This window comes from Euphorbia lathyris, chromosome 9, assembly GCF_963576675.1.
Source record: "Euphorbia lathyris chromosome 9, ddEupLath1.1, whole genome shotgun sequence".
Lineage (NCBI taxonomy): Eukaryota > Viridiplantae > Streptophyta > Magnoliopsida > Malpighiales > Euphorbiaceae > Euphorbia > Euphorbia lathyris.
In genome coordinates this window covers 3,097,929-3,108,835 of record NC_088918.1, presented here as the reverse complement: position 1 = coordinate 3,108,835, position 10,907 = coordinate 3,097,929, and the positions used below count along the sequence as shown (strand labels likewise).

The following is a 10,907-nucleotide window of genomic DNA, read 5'->3' as shown; positions in this document are numbered from 1 at the left end:
AAAAAAACATCAACATTCAACTTAAACGCACGAAATAAAAAAATTTAATCATATGGTTAAAATTATTCAAAGTTAATCATGTGGTTAAAGGTTATTTAAGCCAATATTTCTTTAAATTTTCATTAATTTTGACTTTAATATTAGAACATGCAAAGTTCGTAAACTTTTTGTTTTGGTAGAACAACAACAAGAACTAAAACAACAACAACAAAAAAAAAAAAACAGCAAAAGGAAAAGAAAAGAACAGCAGAACAAAAATAAAAGTCAAAACATAAACAAAAACGGCTACACTAAGTAGCTATATTTCTAAGGGAAGAGACTCTCATGTAGTCCTGATGAAGAATATCTTGAACTTCCCGGAGAGGTTGATCAAGGGTGTTCAGACCCAGCATGGATCCGTGGGCTAAGTTCGCTAGGCAGTCCGCACTTCTGTTGACTTCACGATGAATGTGGCTGATATGTATCTCCTCAAAACCTGTTAAAAGCTTCTGTATATTTCAGATCAAGATGCGAGACGGATGGTGTAACAGGCACGTCCTCTGGATCATGTTCACAACCTCCATACAGTTTGACTCAACTAATAGTCTTTTAATTTGCAGTTCAACAACAAGCCTCAATCCCGACAGAATTCCCCAAAGTTCCGCCTCAAACGAACTCCCTATCCCGATGTTCTGAAGGAAACCGCTGCACCAGCTTCCATTCTCATCGCGGATAACGCCCCCAACAACAATTATCCCTGAGTCAGTCCTCCTCGAGCCATCAGAATTAAGTTTCCGGAACCCCACTCTGGTTTAGCCCAACCAATCCACACACTCGTCTTCACCGTACGTAGATTAACCCTGGATTATTTATTAACACACTCGTAAACTTTTATGTTAATAAATAAAGTTAAGGTACATTGTTAATGACATCAATAAATAGAAAATAAAGATAAAGTAGAGAGTTATGAATGCAATTTATCTGTTTTTCCGGGTAAAATTGAAGTTTTTGAAACGATAAATCAAATGACGATGATACCCCTAATATTTAATTGTTGCCCTAAAAAAGTTCTCTAAAATGGACGGCTGAGATGCATTAGGATTGAAAATCTAAGGCTCCACATATTTCCTCCAGACCCTATATATTCATCTTAATGTTCTCGTCTTGCTTCTTTCTATCGCCGTCCGCAGCATTCTCTTGCGCTAGCAGCAGGAAATTTTTTTCCAGTTCTCCCGTTTCTGCAAAGGTGGTTCGTTCTTCACCGGCGAAAATGGTAAGTACTTGTAATATTTCAGTGTTGTGTTTTCTCCGATCTGTTTCACCGTTGATTCTCAGTGAACTGGTTCGTGATTCTTGAATTTATATCTGTGAATGATTCTTTCAGGTTCTCCAAAACGATATTGATTTGCTTAACCCTCCCGCCGAGCTTGAGAAGAAGAAGCACAAGCTCAAGCGTCTTGTTCAGTCTCCTAACTCGTTTTTCATGGTAAAACTCAATCTCTACTCTGTATAGATTTATTTATTCATGTTGAGTCTCCAAACGTCTTATTCATGTTTAGCTCTAGCTGATTTTGTGATTTTGATGATACACGATGCCTGATTTCAACTTCTTTTGGTGCAGGACGTGAAGTGCCAAGGGTGCTTCACCATGTAAGTCCGTTAATTAAGTTGAAAGCATTGTTTAGTTCTGTTTTATTGTTTTGATCAAATAGGATTTGGTAGTTTAATATTTGAATTGTTAGCTGTTCTTTTGTTGAACAAAGAATTGAGAAATTGAATTTATAATTTGTGATACAGAACAACTGTCTTTAGTCACTCGCAAACCGTTGTGGTGTGTGGAAACTGCCAGACTGTATTGTGCCAACCAACCGGAGGGCGTGCCAGGCTTACAGAGGGTTGCTCCTTCCGGAGAAAGGGCGATTGAAGTTGATTATTATGCTTTGCATACTGCCAGTTGCTGGTAATGTTGGTGGAGTTATACTTGAGGAATGATGGTTTCAGCAAAAATATGGCTCTTCTGAGTTTTGCTTATGGATTTTTTTTTTGCTTGTGATGTGGAATTTTGTAGCACAAAGATGATAGACTTCTTGTTTCTATCTTAGGTTCGTTATCTGATTTTGGATCGCTGCTCTAAAATTTGGGTTCATTTTACCATTTCAGATTATATGTTAATCTTATCTATTTAACTAAACTTGTTCCTTATCTTGTTATTTTGAAGTGGAATAGTGATTTAAGTAAGGCTTTTAGTTAATTGATGCAATATTTATGTTCACTATGTTATTTTTATAGCACAAAGATGATATAGACTTCTCTATACTAGGTTCGTTATCTGATTTTGGATCGCTGCTCTGAAATATGGTTTCATTTTACCATTACAGATTATATGTTAATCTTATCTATTTACCTGAACTTATTCCTTGTCCTGTTGTTTTTGAAGTTGAATAGTTATTTAAGCAATGCTCGTAGTTAATTGATGCAATATTTGTGTTTGCTATGGTGTCTCTTAGTTTAATGTACCATTATCCAAATAGTTCAATGAAATTAGTTTATTGTTTTAGTAAACTCTTTTGCTTTGGAATCTTATTTGTTCCTTATCTTGTTATTTTTGAAATTGATTAGTTATTTAAGTGAGGGCGAGCCTTGGCGCAACGGTAAAACGTTGTTGTCGTGTGACCAGAGGTCACGGGTTCGAGTCTTAGGAGCGGCCTCTTGCCAATTAAATTGGCAAGGGAAGGCTTGCCCCCAATACACCCTTGTGGTGGGACCCCTCCCCGGACCCTCGCTCAGCGGGGACGCGTAATGTGACCGGGCCGCCCTTTTTTTTTTTATTAGTTATTTAAGTAATGCTCGTAGTTAATTGATGCAATATTTGTGTTTGCTATGGTCTCTTAGGGTTTGCTTGGATGAAGGTTTGACAAGGTTCATTAAAGGGAGGGGAGGCTATTTAGTTAACCTCCAAATCCCACCAATTTGGTGGGACTGAAATTTGGGTTATTTCAAGGTTTTCTATCCTTCATTTAACCCCCCATTTAACCTCCTTTTCAAGCAAGCTTAGCTAAATAATCTCCTTTTGATTAACCTCCACTAACCCTGAAACAAGCAGACCCTTAGTTTAAGGTACCATTATCCAAATAGTTCAATGAAATTAGTTTATTGTTTTAGTAAACCTTTTTGCTTTGGAGTCCTATTTGGTCCTTGTCTTATTGTTTTTGAAATTGAATAGTTATTTAAGCAAGGCTTATAGTTAATTGATGCAATGTTTGTGTTTTCTATAGTGTCTCTTAGTTGAAGGTACCATTATCCAAATAGTTCAATGAAATTAGGTTATTGTTTTAGTTAACCCTTTTGCTTTGAAATCCTATTCACAATCTTATCTTCATATATCCTTTTACTGGTGATGCACATTTTATTAATGTTGTCTGAATTAGACATTTTAGGCTACTAGTTTCGATTTACCACTTGATTTGACAAATTAGTACCAATTTCAATTCTGATATCTATCATTCCTGAGAAGATGTAATCTCTTGAAGCTACTTATATATGTATCATAGCTCTTACGTTTAACTTGGAGTTTGGAACACATTGTATAAAATTTGAATTTAGAAGCAGATGTTGAACTGCGGTTGAAGTTAGTTTCAATTGGTAATCCCTAAATTTTGTTCTTCACTTTGCACAGAATGGCAGTGTGCTTCTATTTCAGTGGAACTTCTTTTAGTGTCTTCATTTCTTACCCATTCAAAGTCCTAGTTTATGTATCAGCTGCCATTGCAAATTCACAATGATTCTGTTGGATTGAACTCAATGTTTCAATTTTTGACGCATGGACACGTTATGATTGTTTGTTTTTGGTTGTCATGAGTAGTACATGACATGTTTGATAAAGAGTTTCCAGTCACTAAAGTAAAGGTTGTGCGTTGGTGGTCAGTAAAATAGTTTTTTAGCTTGATAAATTCACTGAAGTAGCAAAATTATGCCAATAAAGTCATTATGGGTAAATCCGACTATCTGGACCATCAAAAAAGCTGATATGGCTGATGTCAACACCAGCTTTAAATTTGACGATTTGTACCATTAAAAAGCTGGTGCGACTGCATGTCAGCAACCCTCACAATATGTTTGATATGGTGATCTGTAGCAATTAAATAAAATGAAATTTCTGAATATTTTAACTTGGTAACTTGTAGCAACATGTGTCCGTCATATGGTGTTATTGATGCGGCAGGATTAATCTCTTATTTAGGGTAGTTTTTATTAAAAATTATCCTATTAGGTCTGGTTGGGAAAAATTTCTCCAAAAGAGGCTATTTTCCTAACCAGAGTTAATTTTTTAACTTTTTAACTTTTTTTTAAAATATATTGTTCATTACGGCGCTTCTGGCGCCGTAATGAACTTGTTTATACAAATGGGTAGTGGCTACGCCACTACCCAAACAAATATATATATTCATATATATTTGTTTTTGAATTATTAATATATATTTTTTTTTATTTATTTTAATTTATTATACTATAAAAATAAAATAAAATTATATATAAATTATATTGATATAGATTAAATTTATGTTTTATAAAATTTTGGTTAAAATTTAAATTTAATCTTGTTTAAAAATGTTAGGGTTAAATTAGCACAATTTCACATGTTAGGTTAAATCTACACTTCGCTTGAAACGTTAAGGTTAAATATTTAATGCCATGTCGACAAACAAAAAATATTTAGTGTATTAACAAACTGTAAAATATTTTAAACAGTTTCAAGCGAAGTGCAGATTTAACCCTAACATATCAAATTGTGCAAATTTAGCACTAACGTTTTCAAGTAATATCAATTTTAACCATACGATACCAAAAATTTAAAAACACTTGTTTGACTGTTATTTAGCCACATCGGACCTTCTAAACCAGTTTGACGATAAATTGAAGCAATTTCATACATTTTTTTTTGTAACTATATTAATAACACGGTCTAAAATATTGTAGACGGTTTTAAAAAACTAAATCTGATACATATAAATTAAGCACAACTTTTTTTTTTGAAATTGTCTAAAATATTTCACTGTGTTATTAATGCACTATATATTTAACCTTAACGTTTCAGGCGAGTGCAGATTTCATCCTAACATATGAAATTGTGTAAATTTAACCATAACTTTTCTAAGCAATATCAATTTTAACCATACGCTATCGAAAATTTGAAAAGACTTGTTTGACTGTTATGGCTAAATCTGCACTGCGCTTGAAATTGTCTAAGATATTTTACTGTATTGTTAACGTGTAAGTGGAGATTTGTATTGAGTAGATTGTAGTATATATACAGGAGAGTTATCAAACCCTAATAGGGATAATTACAAATATACACCCGTAACTATTGATACTCTATTACCCTCCCTCAAGTTGAACCGGTTTTTTTACAAACGTTCAACTTGGAACATAAATATTGAAACCGTGCTTTGGTCAAAGGCTTTGTTAATAGATCAGCAAGTTGATCCACCGTGGGGATGTATTGCACCTGGAGAAGACGCTTGGATACCCGATCCCGAACAAAAAAGAAGTCGACTTCAATGTGCTTACTCCGATGATGAAAAATTGGATTTACCGTCAGATAAGTGGCTGAAATATTGTCACAAAGTAACCGAGGTGGCCTGTGTAACTGAATGCCCAATTCCTGAAGAAGAATGTGTAACCAGCCGATCTCAGATGCCCCGGTAGCAAGGGCGCGGTACTCGGCCTCAGTAGAGGATCGCGCAACGGAGCGTTGTTTCTTCGAAGTCCAGGAGATGAGAGATTGACCAAGAAAGATAGCATAACCATTAGTTGACTTGCGGTCATCCAATATAGAGTATCAATATGATGAGCCAATCCGCTACCTCGGATTGCAGAGAGAGCTTGAGCACGCCAGAGAATGTAGTTGGTAGACGTCAATTTGACTGTGAGCTGGCTGTGCAGAGAGGGAGTATGAGGAGAAGGCGATATTACTGTGTTTGTAGGAGGTGGTGGAAAATTTGGGATATGAGAAACAATTGAATCAGTTGTTGTGGGATTAGAAAACGGATTGATGAAGGTGAATGAGGAGGGCGGGATAGAGGAAGACGAGGATGGCATAGCAATTGAATCGATTGGTGATGTTGAGATGGAAGACGAAGCCATAGCAGCCGAAGGAAGAGAATTCGGTGAGAAGAAAAATATCTGAGATTAGGGTTCAGAGGTGGGCTCTGATACTATGTAAGTGGGAGGCAACGAGATTTGTATTGAGCAGATTGTAGTATATATACAGGAGAGTTATCAAACCCTAATAGGGATAATTACAAATATACACCCGTAACTATTGATACTCTATTATAACGCACTAATTTTTTTTTGTCAGTAACACACTAAACTTTTAACCTTAACATTTCAAACGAAATGCAGATTTAACCCTAACATATGAAATTGTGCAAATTTAGCACTAACGTTTCTAAGCAGGGTCAAATTTAAATTTTATAAAATATAAATTTAATCCACATCATTATAATTTATATATAATTTTATTTTTATAATATAATAAATTAAAAAAATTAAAAAATATATATTAATAATTCAAAAAAATATTAATATGTATTTGTTTGAGTAGTGGCGTGAAGCCACTACCCATTAAAACAGTAACCATTCCGACGCCAAGTGTGGCGCCGGAATGGTTACTAACATAGTATATCACTGCGCAAAAGTTTTGTGCAGTGGTACAATAACCATTCCGGCGTCAGGTGCGCCGGAATGGTGACATTTCTCAACCATGGTTGAAAAACAGCCCCTCCCTTAAAAATAAATTTCAATCCAACCCAACCCAACCTTATAATAATTTATTATTTAAGCCCCACACAAAGGTTTAATCCATGTGGCAGCCATGCCAACTTTTTGGTGGTTTATTGAATAAAATTTGCTACATTAATAATTTAATTGGGTTAAAAATTACTTTAGTTATCACTACCGTGAAGTCACTTATGTGTGCTCTTTCCTTGAGATGTGCCTGTGCTTCTATTGTATTTCTCATTGTTTCGGAATTGCTTGAGAAATTAGAATTACAAGTTGTTTTTGTTTGTTTTCTTGGATGAGTGGATGGATCAGTTAAGTGTGTTGTTCCAGTTGCTTGAAAAAAATAAATGTGCATCATATTTCATGATGAGAATGTCATTTGTATTTTAATAGGCATGTGTCACGGATTCATATTTATTTTACAACAAGGGTGACATAAGATGTGCAGGGGCGGATCTAGGGGGGTAAGGGAGGGTCTCCCGACCCTCCGACCCTCAGGAACACCCTTGACGAATAGTGGTTCAGTCCCGAGAAGCCCCCCCAAAATAGTTAAAATTAATACTTATAATGTAGAATGTAATTATATAACATGAAACTAAGTTTGCATAGTTGGTTGTAGTGATAATTAAAGACATCTCTATATTCAAGTGGTCTTGTGTTCAAATCTCTCTCTCTCCACTTTTTATCTCATTTTAATTTTTTCCCTTAAACCTCATTCTCCTTTAAAAATATCAATATTAAATATCATTTTTAATCATTATTAACCTCATTCTCCTTTATTATTTTTAATTATATTTTTTAGTTACAAAATTCATTACCGAGAAAATAATTTGATGAATAATTTCTCCAATTGACCAAACTTGTCAACGTTAGGGATAAAATTGCTCTTGGCTCCCAATATTAAGGGTAAAATTGCACCATTTTATACGTTAGAGGTAAAATTATTCTTAGGTGTAAACATTAGAGTATTTTTGCACCTTATCCTTACTTCATATTGAATCTCAGTTGTTTTGTACCTTAATTTTTCCAATTATGATCAAATTTACCCTTATATTATCAAAAATTTGAAAATTTCGATTTGACTACTATGAATCAAAGCCTTAAGTTGTTATTAAAAAAAAAAATCTTCATGCAATTGAGCCCCTCCGGACCTTGAGCTCTGCCTCCGCTACTGAAGATGTGTGATATGATTATGTTGAACTTCAACCTATGCTGTGGCAAGAGTTATAATTTTCCCCCAAATGACATCTTAGCCAGTGTTAGGGCTGTAATTGTTCACGAATTGTTGGTTGTTTGGCTTGACAAAAGCTCGACACTCGGCTTGAATAGTTAAAGATTCAGGAGCAAGTTTCGTGAGGAAGCTTGGTTTTGATTTTTTTTTTTAATAATAGTACTATAAAAGGGAAAATGTAAAATAATGTAGTTTTGTTTAAATTTTAGTTAAAGGCTTAATTCATCAAAAGCATCCTGAATTTGTTCAAAAAGTTTGATTGACCTTTTGAATTTACATTGTGTTTCGTTAGCCCTCTCAACTTGTTTAAATAACCTATTGACTACTTGAATTTGTTTAAAGTGATATATTGGCTCGTTAAATTTATTTACAGTGATCCATTTGCTCTCTAAACTTCTTTAAAGTAATGTGTATTGCATTTTGTCAAAATCTATAATCTTGTGAGCAATTAACAAATAAGAATTTTTGCTTGAGTTTGCAATTATTTAACGAATTGAGCTTTTGGCCGGCTAATGCTTGGTTCGATTATGCATATGAAGTTATGTTTTTGCTTGAGGTTTAGTTATTATGATAATCCAATGTTCTTTTTGTTTTCTAGGTGTACTTTTCGTTGTTTACTTATTGCATTTGACTATCCTCACTTGTTTGAATCAATATTTTTTAGAAAGCATTAAACACGTCTAAAACTTTGAATGTTGTGCGGAATGGTTTCTTACACTCTTAATTGGTAGGTTTTATGTATCACTGAGTATGACATGACAATTTATTGATACTCCTAATAGAGAAATTAAAAAATAAGGGTCGAAATGGTTCTTAAATTTGGCAGTCAAGATTAATTAAGTTTAAACCATTCGGTCTTTAAATTGACAAATTTTTTTTTATAAACATACCTACTTCATTAGATGAAGAGAGTACAAATACAACCAGAAAATCACAAGGAATAAAATCCTAACAAAACCACAAAGGAATAAAATTGACTACAAAGAGCATGCAACATGCATAAAAGGAATAAAACATACAAAAAAACAATGAAACATATATTTCTTGGAAATCAAAATCTAATCCGGTTGGAGGAGGAAGAAGGAAAATTCCTTCTCCCTCCTCAAAGTAGATCCGCTTTGATTTAGAAAGAGAAGAATGAAAATGATGGAAGTTTTTTTTTTTTCCAGAGAAACTACAGAGATAGTTAATCACGGTTTTAAATTGACAAATTGATCTAAATGTATTAGGACTCATTTGTATTCGGATCCATTTGTAATAATTTGCCAATTTGATGGTTGAGTTAATATCTAAACATCAAATGGGCTAAATTGATTATAACTGTAAGATTTAGGGGCTATTTTTTTGAATTTATAAATGTAAGATTTAGGGGCTATTTTTTTGACACTTAATTTGAGAAAATGATGTTAATACCATGGGTTCTAAATGCTATGGAATGACTTGATCATCATTTTATTAAGGTAATTACTGTTTAAGGAAATTTACTTAGATTTTAGAAATTTCTCTTAAGTAAAAATTTGAATTATGTCAAAATGAGTAAATTATTATATTAAATATTTTTTTAAGGATTGGATTTATAAATCAGGAGTTTAGAATATATTGTTTAGCGTTTAAAATTTATAATTTGGATTTAAATTTTTTTTAATTAAGGTAAAAGTATACATCATTGTGATATATAAAAAATAACGATATGTTAAAAATTAATTTTAGGGATAAAGTGTACAAATACCACTAACGTTTATAGTCAGGAGCAATTTTACCATTAACATCTAAAATTGTGCAATTTTACTACTAACGTTGGTAGCCAAAAACAAATTTTGTCTCTAACATTAGCAAATTAGATCCATTTCAGATATTATTATTATTAAAGAAATATATTTTGTTCCTTATTCAGCACCAATTGCATATCAATTGGTCTAAAAAACAGGTTTCATATTTTTTTTTATTTAATAATAGAATTTAATATTAATATTTATAAATTCGGGAAATATTTGAATTTTTTCCCGTACAAAAGACCATATATTTTTTATTTTTTTAAAAAAAAATTCAAGTCTAATTATATGTTTGTGATCTGTTACTAATGAATGATAAAATGGCGCAGATGTGAAGCGTAGATGATAACATTAATGACTGAGAAATAATCCAATTTGTCCACGTTAATGGTAAAATTGCTCTTGGTTGCAAATATTAAAAATAAAATTATACAATTTTAAATGTTGGAGGTAAAATTACTTCTGACTGTAAACATGGGAGGTATTTTTATTCTTTATCTCTTAATTTTATAACTAATTTTTCATGTAAAAAGCCCATTATTCTTTATACAGGTTTAAGCTGTACTTTGTGAGTTTATCTGGTACTCGAACTTTTGCTTCTGACGAAGACCAGGAATATAATTTTTAAGTGAAATTTATATAGAAACTTAATTTTAGAAATTATCTATTATAATTATGTCAAGTAATTATTTAAATTATATCGAATTAAGTAAATTATTATTTTTAATAGATTTGAATTTGTTTAAAAAATTTGATTGATGTTTTGAATTTTCAAAATGTCTCTATAATTATTTAATTAATTATTTGGTTACAAAAAAAAGTAAGTTGTATATGGAAAGTGGATTGCACGCACTCTTAAAATGTTATTAAATAATTCACAGAATTGACTAAAACATATTAAAAAGGAATTAAAACTCCGACCTTCATTGTTTTATTTTTTCAAAATGAGTGCAACATATTTTCTGTATATAATTTGTTTTTGGGTAATTAATTTATGAATGTTAAGGACCTTACTATGTGTTTTTGAAAATATAGGGAATAAACAGTGTGTTTTGTTAAAATATATGGACTAATAAATTAATTACCTTTTTTTACAATAGAATGATTAATTAATTACATTTTACGTAAGTTAATGAGTT

At 32.4% G+C, this 10,907-nt stretch overlaps 1 protein-coding gene across 1 annotated transcript; it reads left to right on the top strand.

Annotated features, from left to right (window-relative positions):
- The first annotated feature begins 1,102 nt into the window (after window positions 1-1,102).
- On the top strand, window positions 1,103-2,251 carry LOC136205217 (small ribosomal subunit protein eS27y-like). The gene is made up of 4 exons (XM_065995721.1): window positions 1,103-1,252; window positions 1,364-1,465; window positions 1,601-1,629; window positions 1,777-2,251. Exons 1-4 carry the CDS (start codon window positions 1,133-1,135, stop codon window positions 1,901-1,903), a joined length of 378 nt encoding a protein of 125 aa, XP_065851793.1. The 5' UTR covers window positions 1,103-1,132; the 3' UTR covers window positions 1,904-2,251.
- Window positions 2,252-10,907: the final 8,656 nt, after the last annotated feature.

Bases quoted from the DNA above. Each gene is read 5' to 3' on its own strand.
- LOC136205217 (XM_065995721.1), top strand. From the start codon at position 1,133: ATGTTCTCGTCTTGCTTCTTTCTATCGCCGTCCGCAGCATTCTCTTGC. The intron at 1,253-1,363 runs GTAAGTACTTGT...TGATTCTTTCAG, and splicing joins GTTCTTCACCGGCGAAAATG to GTTCTCCAAAACGATATTGA. The intron at 1,630-1,776 runs GTAAGTCCGTTA...TTTGTGATACAG, and splicing joins TGCCAAGGGTGCTTCACCAT to AACAACTGTCTTTAGTCACT.